We start from the raw sequence: 21475 nt of genomic DNA, 5'->3' as shown, positions 1-21475 counted from the left end.
TCACTCTGTTAATAGCACTTGGTATTACAGGTTAAAAGAGGGCATCAACCCTGCCTCAAATTCAGATAGAACATAAGAAAGAAATCAGAGGCCCAGTCCAACTATGGACTATGGATCAGACTAAGAAGAGTTTTTACATTTTTAAAGGACTGTAAAAAAAAAATATGTGGCAGACACCATATATGGCTTGCAAAGCCTAAAATATTTACTATTTGGCCTTTTACTTAAATATGAACTTATAATTAAAGAAGATACTTGAGAGTGTTTCTATGTGAACAAAAAGACATTAAAGCATGTTTTTTCTCTACTGGAAGGACTAATGCTTTGTTTGTCTGTTTAAATAATTTAAGTATGATACTGGGATTCATATTCTGAACTAAATAATTCTGCAAAACTGTGAACCACAGCTTGGGAAAGTCCCAAACTCTATTAGTCAAGTTCTAAATAGAATGCTGAGAATGAAAAAATTTATAATACCCTATGGTATACTAAAAAATTACCTAAGAAGCCCTGATTACCTGTTACAGTCTTAAAATATAGCTGAAAATCTGAACTCCAAAGTTTTTTCTTCTGAAAAACTCCCATATGAAATTTCTCATACCCTCTCCTTACCATCCTTGAATAAAATGTTCACTCTTACTCTTTAAAAGACTAATGAAAAACTGAGATTAGTGATTTCGAACATAAAGGATCCATTATAAAGAAATATTTCTGTAATCTGTGAAATTGAAAAAGTTAATCAAGGGACTTCCCTGGCGGTCCAGTGGTTAAGATTCTGCGCTACCAATGCAGGGGGCACGGGTTCAATCCCTGGTCGGGGAACTAAGATCCTGCATGCCGCATAGTGCGGCCTAAAAAACAAAACAAAACAAAAAAGAAGAAGTTAATCAAGTTTAAGTCAAATAATCCAAGAACCAAGAATCATTTCTTTCTAGCATTCATTCTTACCATTTGGCAAACTTCCTTTTCTACTTTAAGGGCATTCTATATAAGATGAATACAAATATAATAAATGTGGTAGGGGATCCCTAATCTATAGCTTTCTCCTCTTAGCTTCCAAAAATCACCTTGTAAAAAAATTTAAAAAGCAATTGATTCTATGCTTGTTATAAAGTGATTTTCACGTGCTGCATGATTTTAGAAGTCTTAAATTTTTAGCTATTCATTGGCCATATCTTGTATTAATGTTATTATAATATAAAGCCTTGATAGGACATAGTATGGTGGAAAAGTCCAGACTCGGAGGTAGAACAGGTTCAAAATCCAGCCCCACCGTGTGACCTTAAGTCTGGTCTCAGTCTCCTCATTTGTAAAATGGAAACTGAGATTAGTATAAGTAATGTACATAGCAAAAATTTAATAAATACCATTTCCCTTTCCCCCTTGAAAATAGTAATGAATAAAGTCAAATAGGTAACCAGTTCTATTTTTTCCCAATACATTTATTTAGGAGAATGACTTTGATATTGGGAAAGTTGAGTGTGAAATTTAGTGGATGGTGGTAGCTTTTAGTTCTGTAGTCAATTACTGAAGGCTATTAATGAAAGACACGGTGTGGGAAAACACTGTAGTCAATACTGGTACTATTGCTGGTAATGTTAGCTAATGTTGCAAAATTTCCTATCTTACTGCATGGATAGTGTTAAGTGGTATAAGAGAAAGAGACCTGTGAAACCTATTACAACTAGACATTTAGAAGGTTATCCTAGCATATTCTTTTTAAAGAAAGGTTATTAACTGAGTTACTATACTGTTCATATTTCTTCATATTCTAATGAAGTGGGACACAATTTGGAGGGGAGGAGTGTCCCAGAACATCAAACTTCTATAGTAAGACAGAGAAAAGAAAAAACCCACAACACCAAAAATGTCACTTTCCTATTCCCTAAAATTCCAGGTAAGTGGCATTATTGGATCAGTTAAAAATCCTAAATAGCAAGTATGGAATGTCGGATGATGAAGTAAATCAGATTTAGACTTGGAAGTTTCATTAAAAAAAAAAAACAAACCCACAAAAACCTAGAGTCTATCTTATGACCTCTAAAGATGGTACAGAAGAATTATTTGATAACTGATTTTTCCTATCAGAGTCTAAAACTGCTTGACCTTAAAGGCTGTGGTATTACCTTCTAGTCAACTAAACAGGATTCCTTTGGAAGAATTCAGGGGGGAAAAGAGTAAATTGAGAGTCTCCCTCTCCTTAAGCAGGGTGCTTTTTCTTCTCTCCTTAGTGACTCAGGTCTTGACTTTTGCCTAAGGAGTGTGCTTAAACCAAGGCAAAAAATATTATTTAAAAAGGGGGGAGGGGGCTCCTATTTATCCCCTTTTTATTGTAGCAGAGAAGATAGTGGGACTTGTCAAAGTTAATCTGAGGGATATGTCACGTTTCAACTCTTTCCAATTCACCGCCTGTCAGCTACAGTTCTGAAGTATTTAGGGAACGAAAATGGACAGTTGTATGAATTCAGTGAGGATGAAACTTCAGGTCATAAGGTTTAAAATTTTCTTTCTACATGTATCTGTCTCACCTACTAAACTGAGAATCTCTGGTGGACACAGACTATACCTTTTTCAATATTTATATTCCTAATAAAAAACAGAATGGCTACCCACAACAGGTACTATACAAAATGCTGAAGGAAAGCAATCAAGACAAAAGCCCAAAAGTAAATAATTGGTAACATAATTTTTAAGTACTAGACAGCAATCATCAAACACTAAGGACAATTAGAAAACAGGAAAATATACTTCAATCATGAATTCACCAAGTATCAGAAGAGGCCCAAAGTTTAAGTTAACGGTTGCTAACCTCAAGTCCCTAATCTCCAAAGTGACAGTGAAAAGACAGTGATGAGGGTGAACAGGCTAATTTCAACATTTTAGAAAGGCCAGTGGACACTGTGTATTTACCTATGATGACATTGCTAACCAAAACACTAAGTTTCTTTCTTTTTGCCCCAAACAATATTAGCTCAGTAGGGTAAGATTTTATACTGATAAGATGCTCTAATAGCAGTTGGGAATTATTTTCATTAAAAAGAGCTCTTCGGGCTACTATTCCTGCACCTCCCCTCCATGCCCGCACCCACCACATACACACATGTGCAATTAAGTACGTTTTCGACAAGAGCAAAAGGAAAAAAAAAGAGAATATCAGCAAGCCGAACACTCGTAGGCCAAACTGGAATAAGTCAAAGGCAGCGGTCCTCAGCCAACCCCTGCTCAGTCCTACGCACCCAACAGAGATCCTGTGGACTGACTACTCTAAATAAACCTACTAGTTATTCTGATTTAACAAGCTGACATATAATAAAGGAATTTTCAGAAAAATTACCTCTCGAACTTCATCGTCTTCTTCATTCTTCTGTCTGCTTTCTCTGAAACGACGTACCTGGATTGAAACAGCATAAATCACAAACATGTTACAAACATGTCTGTTATGTAAATATAAAACTGATTAACTGATGTTTTCCATTACAACATAAAATTCAGAAATTCAAGTATAGTTTTGTTTCACGAAAGATAAAGAAGTCATATTCCCCCAGTGACTTACATTAAAAATTCAGATATGCACTCTAAGAAAAATTGGCCCTAAGCAAAATGATATTACCTGCTGACCAAATGTTCCACGTCATTGAAAAACAGCCTGTTGGACTGCAGAGGAAAAAATTCTAATGTCCTATGGGTGTTATACTTCAGTAAAAGAGCTAAAAACAGAAACCTCTCTTTTAATAGGTTTGAATTATTACATTGCTCAAATCATTTTTGGGCACCTGGCTGCAAGTTATCCAGGAGGCTCTCTGAAATGGTATCTGAAGTAGGTGGGCCCCTGAAGATCCATTTTGCTAACAGTCAACCACCAAATGTTTGCTGTCTGCCAACCCTGGTCCTGGTTCCATGAAGGATACAAAGCTTCCTTTTTTACTGGTTCCTGCTCACAAAGCTCTTATAATATGGTTATGGAGCTAGAAATAAACTCCATTTATTTAATAATTTACTCGGCACATATTTACCGAGCCAAGCTACCATGTGCCGGGTGCTATTGTAGGAACTGAAAGTACAATAATGAACAAAATGGTCAAGAATTCTGCCCTCCATGGAGCTTACAATCAGTGTGTGCGTGTGTGTGTGTGTGTGTGTTACAAAATAAGAAACAAAATGAAAAGGTATGTTGTATTTTAGAAAGTGTATAGGATTAAGTTAATTTACAGCTAGACTGAGAAAGCTCCATCCTTACCTCTGAGGAGTCTCTGGCATTCCCAGGGCCAAATTATTTACTGATGGATTTCAACCTGCATGAGCAGTTAGACAGCATGGTTTGATTATGTGACCAGACAGGCATAAAAGACTCCCTGGAAACTTCTGCACAGATCTTGGTGTTCTGTCCCAGGTTTGCTGTGTGCATATAAGGATGTGAGAAACAGACGCCTGGTATCTCTCAGATCCCTAATGCTTGCCTATACTCCTTCTCTTGCTGTACTGTTATCAGTTGCCTTTAAAAAAAAACTTTAAGTGAGTATGTTCAGTGGAGTCTTATGAGTCCTTTCAAATATGTGAACCTGTGAAATCTTTGCAAAAGGTGTTAAGTGCTCAGAGAAAAGTAATGCAGGAAGAGGGACAGAGAGTGCTGAGGAGAGGCTAAGGCCTCACGGAGAAAGTAGCAAAGCAAGGAGGTAGCAAAGATTTTAAAAGGTAGGGAATGAACCTTGCAAATAACTGGGGAAAATCATTCCAGTCAAAGGAAAGAATATATGCAAAGGCACTGGGGCAGAAGCATGGTATGTTTAAGAAACAGCAAGGAGGTCGCTGGGCTGGAGGAGACATAAGGCTGAAGAAGTAACAGAAACCACATTGAGTAAGGCCTTGGGAGCAACTGTAAGGACTTTTGTTTTTAGGCAGGAGTGACTTCATCTCAACTATGTTAGGATCACCAACAGCTCAGCTGAGCTGAGGACAGAACAGAGTGTGGAGGAAAAGCACAGGCAGAAACAGGGAGACCAGTTTGGAGGCAACAGGAGTAATCTAGGGGAGAAATGGCCAGGCCTTGGACCACTGATAGAGATGAAGGTGGTGAGAAATAGTCACATTCTGTATATATTCTGAAGGTAGAGTTAAAGAATTTCCAGACAGGATATAGGTGACAGAAAAAGAGGAGTCAAGGATAACTTCAAGGTTTATCCCTTGAGCAAATGAAAGAATAGTGCTTCCACTAGAACCCTACAGGTAGAGCAGGGGCTAAGTTTCAGCAATTCAGACTGGGAATGTTGGAAGTTGGAGAGGTCTCTTAAACATCCGAGTGGAAGGTCTAGCAGGTTGTTGGCTACATAAGCCTTGAGTTGAGAGATTTGGGCTAGACTTTTGAAAAGTCATCACCAGATGACAGTATTTAAAGCCAGGAAGCTGGGTGAGAATACAAAAGGAATATGTAGATGAAGAAGGGGTCCAAGGACTGAGTCCTGGAGACTCCAACTTAAGAGGCTGGAGGGGTGAGAGGAATCAACAGAGACTGAGCATACACAGACAATGAGCTGGGAAGAAAACCAGAGGAGTGTGGAGCCCTAAAAGCCAATGGAAAAAAGGTTTTAAGAAGAGGTCAAGTGAGATTTAAGATGGAGAACAGACAATGGATTTAGCACTGGCGGTCACTGGTGCTTTGACAAGAGTAAATTCACTGGAAAGAGGGGGTCGAAACCCCTGAATAGATGGATTTAAGAGAAAAATGAAGGCGAAGAATCTGGGCAGCAAATACAGAAAACTCTGTGAAGCAATTCTGCTATAAAAGAGGAAAAAAGAAATAGAATAACAGCGAAAGGGAAATAGGATCTAGGCTCCAGAGTTTTGTTGAAAGAAATAGCAACACGTTTGTTAAGATTCAGTAGAAGGGGAAGAATACAGGAATAATATTTTTTTTAAAAGACGGCACAGCATGTAACAGTGCTCGAGGTGGCATGTGATATATCAAAAGCACTGAGTCATTCACAGAAGAGAAATGAGCATCAGAGTAAAACTACCGAGCAGGCATTATATGTCAGTGTACTGAGGGCTTACATGTATTCTTTTAATCCTCACAACAACCTTGAATGAGGTTCTATTATCCCCATTTCATAGATGAGGAAACTGAGGCACAGAGAGGTTAAATACTTCACTGACGGTTCCATAGCGAGTAAAGTCATCTGGTCTATAGTCCATACTCTTAGCCACCATGCTACACACACACACACCCACACCCACACACACACTCTCTCTCTCTCTCAAAAGTCATGTCACTCCAGGTGTGGATGATCATTTTGGGGAGTGGAGGGTGGGAAGGAGGGTTTGTTTGTTTTATTTATTTACTTTTTCAGAGGAGCTTGGATTCACAGCAAAATTAAAAGGAAGGCACAGAGATTTCCCATATAGCCCTGTCCCATACATGCACAGCCTCCCCTATTAATATCAACATCCCCCATCAGAACTGTACAGTTGCTATAACTGATGAACCGATACTGACACTCCATACTCCATATCACCTAAACTCCTTAAGGTTCACTCTTGGTGGTGTACATTCTATGAGTTTGGACAAATGTATAATGACATGTATACATGTATGACCCACCATTACAGTTTGATACAGAGTAGTTTTACTGTTCTAAAAATCCTCTGTGAATCCACCTTTTCATCCCCTTATCCCATCCCTGCCCAACCACTGACAGCCACTGATTTTTGTACTATGTCCATAGTTTGACCTTTCCTAGAATGTTACATAGCAGAAATCATACATTAAGTTACTTTTTCAGATTGGCTTCTTTCAGTTGGTAAGTCACTTAAGGTTCCTCCATGTCTTTTAATGGCTTGATAGGTCATTTCTTTTTAGCACAGAATAATATTCCCTGGTCTAGATGTTTCACAGTTTACTTATTCATTTACCTACTGAAGTACATCTTTGTTGCTTCCAAGTTTTGGCAATTATGAATAAAGCTGCTATAAATATCACGTGCAAGTTTTTGTTTAGACATAAGTTTTCAACTCCTTTGGGTAGATACCTAGGAGCACGACTGCTGGAGAGTATGGGAAGAGTATGTTTACTTTTATAAGAAACTGACAAACTGCCTTTCAAAGTGACTGCACCATTTTGCATTCCCACTCTCAATCTAAGAGTTCCTGCTGCACCACATCCTCACCAGCATGTGGTGTTGTAGGTGTTCTGGAATTTGGCTGTTCTGACAGGTGTGTAGTGGCATATCTCCTTGTTTTAATTTGCATTTCCCTAATGACAAAAGATGTAGAGCATCTTTTGATATGCTTATTTGCCAACTGACTACCTTCCTTGGTCTGGTAAGGTCTTTTGCCTTTTTTTTTTTTTTTGGCGGTATGCGGGCCTCTCATTGCTGTGGCCTCTCCCGTTGCGGAGCACAGGCTCTGGACGCGCAAGCTCAGTGGCCATGGCTCACGGGCCCAGTCGCTTCGCGGCATGTGGGATCTTCCTGGACCGGGGCACAAACCCGTGTCCCCTGCATCGGCAGGCGGACTCTCAACCACTGTGCCACCAGGGAAGCCTTTTTGCCCATTTTTAAATTGGATTTTTAAATTTTCTTATTGTTGAATTTTAAGAGTTTTTGTATATTTTAGATAATAATCCCTCATCAAATGTGTCTTTTGCAACTATCTTCTCCCAGTCTGTGGCGTGTCTTCTCATTCTCTTCACGTTGTCTTTTGTAGAGCAAAAGTTTTTAATTTCAATGTAGTCTAGCTTATCAATTACTTCTTTCATGAATCGTGCTTTTGATGTTGAATCTAAAAAGTCATCACCATATACAAGGTCATCTAGGTTTTCTCCTATGTTATCTCCTAGGAGTTTTACAGTTTTGCATTTTATATTTATGGGGTATGGTCATGTTATATTTATGGCACTTGACTGACAAATCCACCCATGCTAAAAATTTATGAACCTAACACACCCAGAGCCACAGAGTAAGTAGTTTTAGAGTGTGGATTATTTGCCTTCCCTGTGGAAGTACCTGGCATTTAATATTACTGGTTTTACATTAGTTGACACCATAAGGCTTTAAAAGAATCATGTTAAATGACTAAAAGCACAAAAATAAAAGTAAAAGGGAATGAGTTTTAAAAATAACATTTTGTTCTTCTGCTTAGAGGGAATTTGGAAAATACAGAAAATGATCTCCTATAATCCCACTACCTGAGCATAACCACTGATAATGTTTGGAATATCTTTTTCCATTCTTTGCACACACGCACCCACTCACATATAAAATACAAATAACTGGGATCACATTGTGTATAGTTTTACCTCTTTGGAATTCTTTTCCCAATTAACACTGAAAATCCTTTTCCATGTTCTTCAAAAGTGTAATTTTTTTTTTTTTTTTTTTTTTGTGGTACGCGGGCCTCTCACTGTTGTGGCCTCTCCCGTTGCGGAGCACAGGCTCCGGACGCGCAGGCTCAGCAGCCGTGGCTCATGGGCCCAGCCGCTCCACGGCATGTGGGATCTTCCTGGACCGGGGCACGAACCCGTGTCCCCTGCATCGGCAGGCGGACTCTCAACCACTGCGCCACCAGGGAAGCCCAAGTGTAATTTTTAATAGCTGCATAGTATTCCATACTATATATGTGCCAATATTTATTTTACCAAAACATTTCCAACTTTTCCCCACTGCGGATAACACTGACATAAATTACTCCCCATTCTAATCTCTATCTCATTATTGTCTTAGGAAAATCTCCCAGGGCTGAGTTAAAGGACAAATCTTAAGCTTCTTGACATGCTTAAGAAGGCAAAAATGCTTTTCAGTGCAGCTGTTCAAACTCTGATACTCCTACCAGCAGAGTACTATCTTTCTCAAATTGTTGCCACTTTGACAGATAAAAAATACATTTAATTTGAGCTTCTTTGATTATCCTAGGTTAAATACCAGTTTCATATGCCTATTAGTCATTTATATTTCTTTTGTGAAACACCTATTCAGGTCCTCTGTTCAATATTCTATTGAAATGTTTAATAGTCTTCTTAAGATTCATAAGAGCCCTTTAATGTAGTAAGAATATTAACCTTTTGTTCTGCCCACATACGAATATTTTCTCCATGTTGATACCCTCTCATTTTGTTTTTTGACAATTTGAAATGCAAACATTTAAAAATTTTATGTAGTCAAATCTAAAGAGCTTTTCCTCTGCTTTTATGCTCAGAGAGACTGCATTTCCTAGGTGAAATTCAAAATCTCAATCAAAACTTAATAAAAAATTGAGATAAGCAGACATTTTCACCCTATGAGGTTCATTTTAAAGCACTTTCATGATCTTCAAGAGAAGATACTATCTATGGGGAACAAAACTAACATTCACTGGGTATCAATCATATTTGAGACTGTGTTCTAGACACTTATTAGACATTTTCTAATTTAATCCTCACTTTATGATCTCAATTTTATAGATGAGGAAACTAAACAAATCAGTGAAGTTAGTGATTTACCAGAAAGAAACTTAGAGCTACTCTTAAGGAGAGACTATCTAAATAATAGATTTTCTACCCCAAATTAGTTACTCACCTCTTCATCGATTTTATCTTCTAGGGCATCAGTATGACGTTCTTTAAGAAATCGCTGTGTTTTTTCCAACTGATATTTCACTAATTCCTCTATGGCATCTTTTTCTTCCTTGTCCACAAATTCTTGTACTGCTTCACCCATTCCCCTTTCTGTTAGAAGTGAGAGCTGCACGTTCTGTAAGGGACATATAAATCACTGGATGCAGCATCTTCCTTACAAAACAATTCTGTATAAGCAAGGAAAATTACAGAATAATTTTACCAGAGAAAAAGACAAAAAAGTTATCTAGTTATTGGAGGGAAAACACAGCAAAGCAAAATAAATCAGTTGATGGTAATTAAGCCTACTGATAAATATTAAGGGTCAGAAAAAGCAAAGTAAAAACAAGAAACAGGAGTAGGGTACAGGACTTGTGAAAATGCAGAGGCCTGAGAGGCTGGGACACAGAGTCCAGAAATAGCAGCTGATGACTAAGAGAGCAGGTTAACCAGTGTGGTAGGCAGAAAAATGGCCCCTAAAGATGTCCACATCCTAATCTCTGGGACCTGTGAATATGTTACATGGCAAAGGAGAATTAAGGTTACAGATGGAATTAAGGTTGCTAAGCAGCTGGCTACAAAACTGGGAGATTATCAGGGACTATACAGGTGGGCCCAGTGTAATCACAAGCATCCTTGAAAATAGAAGAGGGAGACCAAAGAAGGGAGTCACAGAGAAGTATCCGGGGAAATGACGGCCAGACAGATCCAGCGTTGCTTGCTTTGAAGATGGAAGAATGGGGCCCGGAGCCAAGAAACACGGGTACCTCCAGAAGCTGGAGAAGATGAGGAAATGGAATCTTCCCTACAGCTTCCAGAAAGGAACACAGCCTTGAAAACATCTCAGTTTTTGTCCAGTGAGACCAGTGTCTGGTTTTTGGTCTACAAAACTGTAAGGTAATAAACCTGTGTTGTTTTAAACCACTAAGTTTGTGGACATTTATTCCAGCAGCTATAGGAAGCTAATACAACCAGAGGATCTCAAAGTGGCATATACCCACAAAAATAAGAATAGCTTCACCATCCAGTGGCTTATTAATAAAGTAACTCTGAAATTACATCCAGATGCAAGAAAATTAAATCCTGGATTCAGACTTAGGTAGTAGTGATATAAAGAAAGAGGATAACAACACTGACAATAATAGACACAATAATAACAATATTAATGACTGACATTAATTAAGCACTTATTTTTCTTGATATGTAATAACTATAAATGAATGTAATTGTCACCCTGTTTACTTCATGGAGACACTGAGGATTCATTTTGTTTAAACTATCAATTACACATATCTTAAATTAAAATCTGTTATTATAAGATAGCCATTATCCAAACTGAGAACTGTAACTAAGAAATTACCTTCTCTGCGGTTTGAAAATACTGTTTCACAAGGTCTTCTACCCTTAGAGTTGTTCCTTCTGAAGGTCTTGTGATGAACTTCCCAAAGTTGATCTCTTCTCCTAGAAAAAAGAAGTCCATGAAAAAAAAAAAAAAGTAGCAGTTTCTCTTTTAAAGTGACCAAACTCACTGAAGGTTGCTGTCAGTGAAGGAGGTATGGCCAAACTTTAGCAACTGTCAGTTTGCTCAACCCAGTAAATTTTGAGGCAAAAATATGTCATTTTTGCTAATATCTAGAGTCATTTCCCCAAAGTCTGTATTTCTTTTCCAAATCTCCAAGTAGTATGTCTCTTGGAGCTGTTCTCACAGAGTGGTCCACAGATCTCTGGGAGTCCCCCATACTGGTTCAGGGGGCTTAAGGTCAAACGTACTTTCATAAAAATACTAAGACGTTATTTATCTCTTCCACCGTATTGACATTTGCACTGATGATACAAAAGTAGTCATGGGTAAAACTGCCGGTGCCTTGGGATGAGTCAAGGCAGTGTCTCTGAGTTCTACTGAGTGTCATCACTTCGTGCTCACAGTTCAAAACAAGACACAACAAAAAGCCAGTTTCACATAAGCATGTCCTTGATGAAACAGCAAAAATTATTAATTTAATTAAATCTTGGCCATTAAACACAAATCTTTTTAATATTCTGTGAGACAAATGGGAAGTAGGTTTAAAGCACATTTGCTGCATTCCTAGGCAGGATGGTTGTCTCAAAAAACAGCAGGTACAGAATAAAAAGAATACTGGGCAAGAAGTCAAAAAGCATAGGGTCCAGTAGGTGCTCTGCTCATAACCTTTGTCAGGGAAATGAATATTAACTGTCTAGCACGTGTGTGACCTGGTGTGGAAAACATAATGATAAAATGACAGGATGCCGCCCATAATAGCAAATGATTACAATACAAGATGGTAAGTGCTACAACAGAGGTAAGCACAGAAAATATGACACACAGAGAAGAAATAAATTAATTCTTCTCAAAGAAAGCTGAAAATAACATGCAGATAGCAAACGCAGTTATCATTTGACTCAAGACTTGCACTGCAACTAAGAAGTCCGCATGCTGCAACTGAAGATCCTGCATGCTGCAACAAAGACTCCGCGTGCCATGACTAAGACCCGGCACAGCCAAAAATAAAAACAAATAAATTAATTAATTTAAAAAAAAAAAGACTTGCAGAATGAGTAAGACTTACTAAGCAAAAAAGGAAAAAGAAAAAGTATTTTAGGCAGAGGGAAAAGTTTATGCAATGGCTTAGGGGGTAAAGAGGCACAAAGTTCAGTGTGCCTCTTACAAAGTGGTGAGGACAAGTGAATAGAAATCTTTTTGGAATTTCAGGACAGGAGAATTAATATTACTTCATAAATATGATTACTATATTTTACTATGCCAGACACTATGTTAAGACCATTTACACACAGTATATCATCTAATCCTCACAACAATCCTGTGAGGCAGGCACAGTTATTATCCTGATTTTGTAGACAAGAAAACAAAACATCAGAGATTACGTAATTTGCATGATGTCACACATGTAAAAGTTAAAGTAGCAGAGCTGACCAAAACAACAATTTCATGCTTTCAATAAGATATACAAAAGGGTCATTGTTTCCATTCAGCAATTAATGTTTGAACAAAAAAGGGATCATCAGAACAAAACTGACAATGGATGAAACTCAAGTAACATAAGGTACTAGGTTCTACACTCCACATTCTCATAAATGCTATACCCCAAAAATTCAAGGAATTGATAAGGATGGACAATTAAAGTAAATCACCATCAGTAAGTAACTAGCTAAAATTCATAGCATAAAAATATCATTCTCTGATATGGATTTCCCCCCCCAAAACAGTATTCTATGAGCTCCATTTAAATATCCAAATGACTGTTTCAGGCTGAATTAACAGCACACACCATTGTGATCACAATTTCACTACGAAAAACAGAGGCCCATTAAATCGGGGTTAATAAAAATCAAGGTAGCATACATGTAAACAAGGGCCATATTTTTCTATGAAAATTCTGACTCGATAGCTCTAAGGAGATGAGCCTCTGTATTTAAAAGGACCAATACTTCTTAAGAAGAAGCACTGTTTCAGTCAGATGACCGGTTTTTGATAAATGCTAAAATAAGGGCAATTCGTTTTTATGAACTTTAATTGGAAATTAATTATCTGATCATCAGAAACATCAAACTTAAGCCCTTAAGTACATATCTTTTTAATATTCTGGGACACCTCTTATTTCAAAAGACTGGAGTCTTCTTAAATCACTGTACACTGTAAAGTTGAAATATTTAGTCCTGCAAAATTTGAGAGTATTATTCTCTGAACATTAATAATGTATAGTAAATAATAGATATTTAAACACTTTATCTCTAAAGTGTGTTGTTAATCAGCAGCATGTTTTAAAAAAACTACGAAAGGCTTCATTTCTTTATTGATATCCACAAGTTTACAAATGATTGCTATCTAATTTTTAGAAGAGATTTAATTATTCCAACTATCAGTTTATTTGTCTGAGATATTAGAAAGAATCATAATAAAACATTTTCCATTATTGTTTTATACTTTTACTAGAGATTGATTTATGTGAAGCCTATAAGAGCATTTTTTAATTTGTAAAGATAAATAGCTTACCCGTGTCTTCCTTTTGTTCTCTACGCCTGAAAAAATGGATAACATCTTTTGGATTAGCTACCCGGTCCACAAATTTCTGGCTAAAGCGAAGAACACTGAACGGTTCAAAGCCTCCACTATAGTCCACCTGGAAATACAGAATAAGCTATGAAGGCTAGGAAAAAACAGATCACCAATTTCAGTATTCATGTTTATGTGTAATACTTTTAAGTATTAAGTTAATATGTTAATGTCATTTTAAAGACCATGATGATGTTATACCATTTATTCTACTGAGAAAATAAAACTTCAAAGGTTTACGCTTATGCAGAACATTGTTTGATGGAATCAAGATACAGTAAGAATTCCCACAATGTCAGAAAATTACATCTCTCCATGATAAAACTAGCAGTCTAGGTACCAGGAATATCATCTGAAAAGGATGTGAAATTTCTAAACAAATTTTTTTAAACTTTTAAAACAGAAGGAGATTCTCTACCAAAACAAAATGCTGCCCCTAGATGCATTTGTTAATTGGTCTATCATGTAGGGATAAGCTTTTACACTAGACAAAAATAAATGTTGGGAAAATCCATGGAAGAAAAGAAGCTAGTCTGTGAGCTTTGAGAAATGATCACCTTCCTTCAAAACACAGTACAGTCATCCCGCGGTATTCACAGTGGGTTGGTTCCAGGATCCCTAAGAACACCAAAATCTGTGGATGCTCAAGTCCCTTATATAAAATGGCGGCGTTCAATCAGCCCTCCATATCCATGGATGCAGAAGTGCAGGTACAGAGGACCGACTGTTTCTATTTATAAAAGAATTAATAATTGCTCTTAAGGCAGGCTCTTTCTAAAGAAGTCTATGGTGGTACCAAGCTCTTTACAAAGAAAAATACTACATCTCTTTCTAAGAGATATAATTGTTCTCCTAACTAGCTGTTCTCAAAGTATGCTCTGGGAATCAGCACTGTACCACAACACCAGCCTTTCCAGATTACTCCTAACCTCCACCCCACTTACACTCTTCATCACACTTAGCACTAGCTAAGAGTTTATTCATGTATTCGCTATTTGTTTATTGTGTCTCTCCTCACACCTCCACCTCCTGTAACCCTCGTCTATTTTACCATCACTGTGGCCCTCCTCCCTGCCCACCAGCATGCAGCAAGAAGGTACTTAACATACATTTGTTCACTGCATTAGTGAATCAGTGAGCGTCCTCTAGCCAACACAATGTACTTCTGGAATACTACTTACGTGAAAATATTTGTTCTTCTGTTTTCCTTAATGAATTAATAATTTAGTGTGTTTAGAAAAAGGAATGCCAATTTTCAGTTCAAGTCTGGTTGGTTCTAATGGTATCAGGCAGACATAGATGAGGAACATGGGACCTTCTGCCCCGATGAAAAGAACTATGTGGTTCCCCCGAAGCAACTCTGTTTCTGTTACCCAGACCATCTCTACAGCTGCTGCCATGTTCTAAAACAGTAAATGCCAAATGCTCAAGCTATTGGGCCTCCCCAAAACTCTTCAGACATTTTTAACAACTGTACCCCAGCCTAGTTTTATTTGTAATTTTCTGCTCCTAAAAGTCGCAAAACTCGTTCACTAAGCAAACGTTACTGAGTGTCCACAATGTGTAGGCACTCTGCTAAGGGCCAGGGGTACCACCATAAGTAAAACAGCAGGTTGGTTGTGAAGAAATTCACAAGCTGACTGGGAAGATAAAATATGTAAAGAAGTAATTGCAAGCAGAATGTGATGGTGCTGTAAGAAGTATGTACACCGTGCAGTGCAGCCAAAAAAAAAACTTTAAAAAAATATTTAATAAAACATTATTACATATATACGTATATATAACATTTTATTACATCTTCTGATAGTGAGACGTAATAAAGCCATTCTCTTTCTTGGCAAACTCAAAAAAAAAAAAAAAAGAAGTATGTACAAAGTAGACTGAAGACACAAAGGAAGAAACGACGACTCTGAAGGGAAGTCAAGAAAGGCTTCTTTTGAAGAGGGGAAGCTTTAAGTGGGTGTTAAAGGGGATATTACAAAAGAAGGAGAGAAGTGCATTCCACGCAGCAGGATCAGCATGGGCAAACATTCCAAAGAGTGAAATAAACTCCACTGGGCCTAGGAAAACAGCAACTTTTAGTCCAGTATAACTGGAGCTTAGGAGGTGCTGGCAGGAAATGAGGTAGAAGCAGAGAGGTGGGTTTAGACCACATCATGTAAACCCTCTGAATGCCATGCAAGAGTTTAGACTCATTCCTGTTAGAGCTAGGAAATCATTAAGTCATTTTCAGCAAGAAAGACATGCAAGATCGTATTTTCCAAAGATGATCTTGGCATTAGTGTGGAGAGGCTAGAGGTGGGGAGAGGGGGAAACTGGAGGCAGAGTCAGGCAGTCGGCTGGCTACAGGCCAGGTAAGAATCAGGCCTCAGCTACAGCAATGACAACGGGATAGAGAGAAGGGGCCAGATTACTAAATTCATTTAGATCTTGTAAATCTATGAAGTACAACCAAGGGACAAGAGATCCAGTGGCTCAAGGTCATATAGCTAGTGGCAGAGCCAGAAGCAAACCCAAGCAGTCTGGTTCTAGAATGTACTGTTTACCTTCACACTCTATGTCCCAGGGCTTCTCAAATTTTAATATGCATATAAATATCTTGGGGATCTTCTTAAAATGTAATTCAGTGGAAAAAAAATGTAATTCAGTGGGGTTAATGTGGAGCCTGAGATTCTGTATTTTTAAGAATTTTCCAGGTGATGCCAATGTTGCCGGTTTGAGGGCTGCACCCCTTAAGTACAAGGCTTTAGAAGGACTCTTGGACCTCAACAAGGAGGTCTAAGCTGGAGGTCAAAATTTGGGAGTTGTCGGGCTTCCCTGGTGGCGCAGTGGTTGAGAGGCTGCCTGCCGATGCAGGGGACACGGATTCGTGCCCCGGTCCGGGAGGATCCCACGTGCCGCGGAGCGGCTGGGCCCGTGAGCCATGGCCGCTGAGCCTGCGCGTCCAGAGCATGTGCTCCGCAACAGGAGAGGCCACAACAGTGAGAGGCCAGCATACCACAAAAAAAAAAAAAAAAAAATTTGGGAGTTGTCATTCTATAAGTGACCATATGCCTAGACTGAACAGAGGGCTAACTGAAAGACAGGAAGGGACAAACATCATTTGTAGTAGAGAATGCCGAAGAGTGATTCAGTAAGATGACAAAAATCTACTGGATTTGACAATTGAAGGTCATCTTTTCCACCTTAGATGGTGGGGTCAGAGCCTTGATTATAGTGTATTGAGGAAGAGAATATTACATGAGCAATATAGACAATGTATTTTTTTGAAAGAAAGTCAGAAAGGGCAGGAGCTAGGAGAAGGGAAAGGCAGAGGGGCAAATAAAAAAAGTCTGTTGTTATTTGTTTGTTTGTATATATCATGATAGAAAAGATAAGCAGGCTTATAGGCACAGGAAACACTTCAATTTCTTAGACTTTTCTAATACTCTCAAATACTTATCAATTCTTTCCACATATTTATCAAGCACTTGTTATGTGTCAGGAACTGTTCTGGGATCTTTGGATACATTGGTTAAGAAGATTCACAAAGTTACGTGCTTCTATAGAGCTGATAGTTTTGTAACTGAGGACAAAAAATAACCAAAATAAATAAATAGGGTGTAGTAGGTTAGGAGGATGTGCCGTGGGAAAAAAGGAAAAGAAAAAGTAGAGAAGGGAAGTGAAATCAGGAGTGTTGGAGAGAGGGTATGGGGGTTGCAATCTTAATTAGGCTGGGGCCCACTGAGGTGACATCTGAGCAGATCTGGAGGAGGAGAGAGCATGTCTGATGCATCTGAGGAATTACAAGAAGGCCAAGTGTCTGGAAGGGAGGGAGAGAAGGGAACAGTAAACGAAGTCAGAGAGCACAGCCAACGTATCAAATACAATAGACTATTTAGAAAATGAGAAAAATAAGAGAAAAAAAAAAAAATGAAACTATGATTAAATCAAATCCTGGCTGCTTTATTATTCTTTCCACCAATGATGACTGCTCTTTTTACTATACGTACTCTCTTTGGTACTTTTACAAAAAAATCCATGTAAACTGTACAATACTCTCCTCTGAAAATCAATAAAGTTGAATTTATCTAAAGAGGACTTACTCGCAGTCGTATAAGAGGCTTCTCTGGCTGTCGAGAATTTCCCAGACGTTCCCGTTCTGCATTTTCAAGCATTTCTTCAATCTCAAAATAAAGATATTGTCATGTCTAGAGGGAAGAGGTACTACTGGCTGGCATCTAGTGGTTGAAGTCAGAGAGGACCTGTAAAAACCCTATCATGCACAGAACAAGCTCCCACAACAAAGTGTTACCCAGTAAAATGTCAATTGTGCCAAGATTGAGAGACCCCGGGCTCCCTGACTAAGCCAAGACAATCCATTCATTTTCCATCTCCCTGGCCTCAGAGATTGGGTTCAGGGACAAGTACATGACCTCAGTCCAGGGAAACTCAATGCTAGGGGTTTATTTGGAACTACTGGGAAAAAATGATTCTTTCAGCTGTAAGGACAATGTAAGTCTGTGGGCCACCACGTGAAAATGCCTTCTTTATAGCACAGCTTAAGACAGAAACCATCAGACTGGGTGGCACAGAACTAGACACAGAAACAGAGAAAACTACTTAATTTGAGTTTCTGGATCTAGTCTTTCTGAAACCAGCAAACTCTTAAACTTTCCAGTTATGTGAGTTACATGTTGCTAGTAAGCTGTGACACTGGGCGAGTTACTTTATCTAAGGTTCAGCTCCTCTTTCTATAAAATGTGTATGGTAGACTCTACAGACCTATAGCATCATTCAGTGGATTAAATGCAAAATGCTGTCAACAGTGTCCAGAATATATACGCCGCCAATGAATATCAGTGATAATTATCATTATCATTATAATGATTTTTATAAGAATAAAACGTAAAGCAGAAGAGCCTACACAGCGTAAGAACTGAATAAGTGTCAGTAATTAATGTTATTAAGCTGTCAAGTTCCATATTATTAAATGCATTCACCCAACTTCATAGTGGCTCTAGAATTTCCGCAGTGGTTTAGGGATGGCAATCTGCATGGTGGGAAGTATGGCACTTACAGTGAAGTGACAAGGTTCATAGCACACATTTTAAGATTTTATTTGGAGGGAGATTTCAGGGTGAAAGGGATGTGTGATAGAGATTATTAGCGTAATGGAGATTATTAGAGAGGCTAAGGCTCTCCTCATCTACCATAACATCCTGCCATTCTCCAATCAAAGCCACTGCCTGCTTTCATTAGTAAAATGAACAAATTATCAAATCAGGATAAAAAGAGAAAAGATTACGTATATGTTTTTGAGAAGGTGGAAAGGATCTGGGAGAGGGGCTTAATTAAACAAAGTTTCTTCTATTTATAACATCCCTCCCTCTGGAAGATGTTAGTTTTTTGGGTTTTTTGTTTTTGTTTTTTTATGTGGACCATCCTTAAAGTCTTTATTGAATTTGCTACAATATTGCTTCTGTTCTATGTTTTTGGTTTTTTGGCCATCAGGTATGTGGGATCTCAGCTCCCTGACCAGGGATCGAACCCGCTCCCCCTGCCCTGGAAGGCAAAGTCTTAACCACTGGACTGCCAGGGAAGTCCCTATTAAAAAAAGAAAAAAGAAAAAAATTTGATACAACTGAACTCATTTATAAAACAACAGTGGTTCCTTACAGGCTTCATGAGAATGTAACAAATATAATGACTTCCCTCTACTCTACTGAAGTATTTAATTCAAGGTAAATAACCTCTCAACTAAAGTAGATCTCAATGACCTTTATCTAGAAGAATTACCTTCTCCAAGCAGAAGCTTTGTATGGCTTGGGTTACTTTAGGATTATCGGGGTTAAAAATGTCTGGATGATCAGCCAGAACAACATCCTCCATGAAAAACTGCCGCACTGTGTGGAGAGGAATTTTCTGCATGTTCATCTTCCTTCCTTTAATACGTAGCAAACCAACATGTCTGAAATGAGGAGGGAAATGAAAGCATAGTCACACTGTAAACTTCCTCAGGAAAATGTGCACATCAAAACTATCATATTTCTAAATTTCTACAAATTATTTATAAAATCACACCCTTAAAAAGTGTTTTTAGTAATTTAATCTTAATGTTGTATCACAGGAAAAAACTTAAACATTCTTCTTCCCCAAAATAAAATCCATTCATACATCATTTTTCCTATAGCACTCTAACTTAAAATTTAATTAATAAAAACATTAGCCTTGCATTGGCCTAATGAGCAGCAAAATCATTAATACCATTGGGATCTTCTCCTGTTGAAAATAGCTTAAAATCTGGGCAAACAGTAAGACTGTATTGAATGATCAATCTTTATGAATAAATCTATCATATAAATAACAGCATCATCAGTACCTTGAGCCTATGAGATGGTTAGACTATCATAGCAATTTTTTTAATTGATTTAAAAACTATAATAATTACTCACTTCTTTACAGCTTCTCCTGGGGAAAGAGAAGTGACCACTGAGCTTCCAGGTTGTGATACGTAAAAGAGCTGTTGTTCATTTTTGGTTGGAGCTATTTTACACTCATGTTCATGGCCCCAGATAACAAGATCAATGAAGTCATCCAAAAACTGTTCTGGAATGAAGTTAGTACTTCCGTGTTTACTCCTATGCCAAGATTTTTAAAAATAAATTATTATAAGTGTCCAGAGATATAGAAAAACTTCATAATACGTAAGTCTGTATAGATCTTTCTTTCTCCATTAACTAAAGGTTTATTACATCCCTTCTATATGCCAGAAACTTTCAAGGGATTGGGGATGCAAAGACAGTATCTAATTCCTGCCCTCAAAGGGTTTACAAACTTGCAGGACACAGACAAGTAGAAGCCTCAAAAGCGAAAGCAGTCAATTCTACATAGAGACGCAGATCACTAAAGGCTTTAGAGAGGAATAACTCCCCCTATGGGAAAGTCAGAAAAGCATGAGCTCTAAAAATAGTAAAAACCTATAAATTGGTCTGAGTGTATACCAGAGTACAGAAAATGGGAAGTGAGTTTAGTCTAAGCTTTGTAAAATAAAGTCAAAACTCTAAATATGTTCCATCATTTTTTAAATAACATGTTTCTTTTACTGACTATAAAAATAATGAGAATGTCAGTCTTACAGAGATAAGAGTTTTCAATATTAAATAAAATATTGTATGAATATGTGATTTTCAAACTCTCATTTTATACCTAGATTAGCTGCTATTATTAAAACATATGTGAAAACCCAAAGAGAGGAAGACAAAAAAAAAAAGTTTTCCCTAATACTGACTTATATCACTGAGAATTTAAGTAAAAGTGTTCAAATACTTCAATCAGCATTCACTTAAGGCAAACTGACATTCATTCATTGAACAAATATTTACTGTGTGTCTACTATGTGTCAGGTTTCCCAGGTCTCTTCTAAATACTGAAGACATAGCAATGAACAAAGTCCTTGCTCATTGTGGGGGAAATTAGCAATAATACAATATGTTTATGTATATGCATACACATACACACACACACACATACACACACACACACACACACACATATATATATATATATATATAATTTGTCAGGTAGTGACAGGTGCTATAAAGAAAAATAAAGGGAAAAATTACACGGAAAAGGGAGGCTACTATACAAAGGGTGGTCAGGGAAGGCATCTCTGACAGGAGACAAATGAGCAGAGAACTTAGAGGAGGGATCAGGTGTGCATGGGAAGAAAGTCCTAGGCAGAGGGATGAGCTGATGGCAGAGGTGCTGACGTGGGAAGGTATTCAGTGAGTTCAAGAACAGCAAGGAGACCAGCGTGG

General features: G+C 37.9%; 1 protein-coding gene across 1 annotated transcript in view; it reads right to left on the bottom strand.

Moving 5' to 3' along the window:
• Nucleotides 1-21475, bottom strand: part of MRE11 (MRE11 homolog, double strand break repair nuclease) — a gene marked incomplete at both ends in the record, with an annotated part of 68221 nt that overhangs the window by 24114 nt on the left and 22632 nt on the right. The window contains 7 exons of the mRNA XM_079708582.1: nt 3335-3391; nt 9546-9719; nt 10944-11044; nt 13617-13743; nt 17762-17842; nt 19455-19626; nt 20111-20296. Of these exons, the coding sequence (XP_079564708.1) occupies nt 3335-3391; nt 9546-9719; nt 10944-11044; nt 13617-13743; nt 17762-17842; nt 19455-19626; nt 20111-20296 (898 nt within the window). The remainder of the gene's footprint in view (nt 1-3334; nt 3392-9545; nt 9720-10943; nt 11045-13616; nt 13744-17761; nt 17843-19454; nt 19627-20110; nt 20297-21475) is intronic.

This window comes from Hyperoodon ampullatus (genome assembly GCF_949752795.1).
Source record: "Hyperoodon ampullatus genome assembly, chromosome: 7".
In the NCBI taxonomy this organism is placed as follows: domain Eukaryota; kingdom Metazoa; phylum Chordata; class Mammalia; order Artiodactyla; family Ziphiidae; genus Hyperoodon; species Hyperoodon ampullatus.
This window is presented reverse-complemented; position numbering and strand designations above follow the sequence as displayed.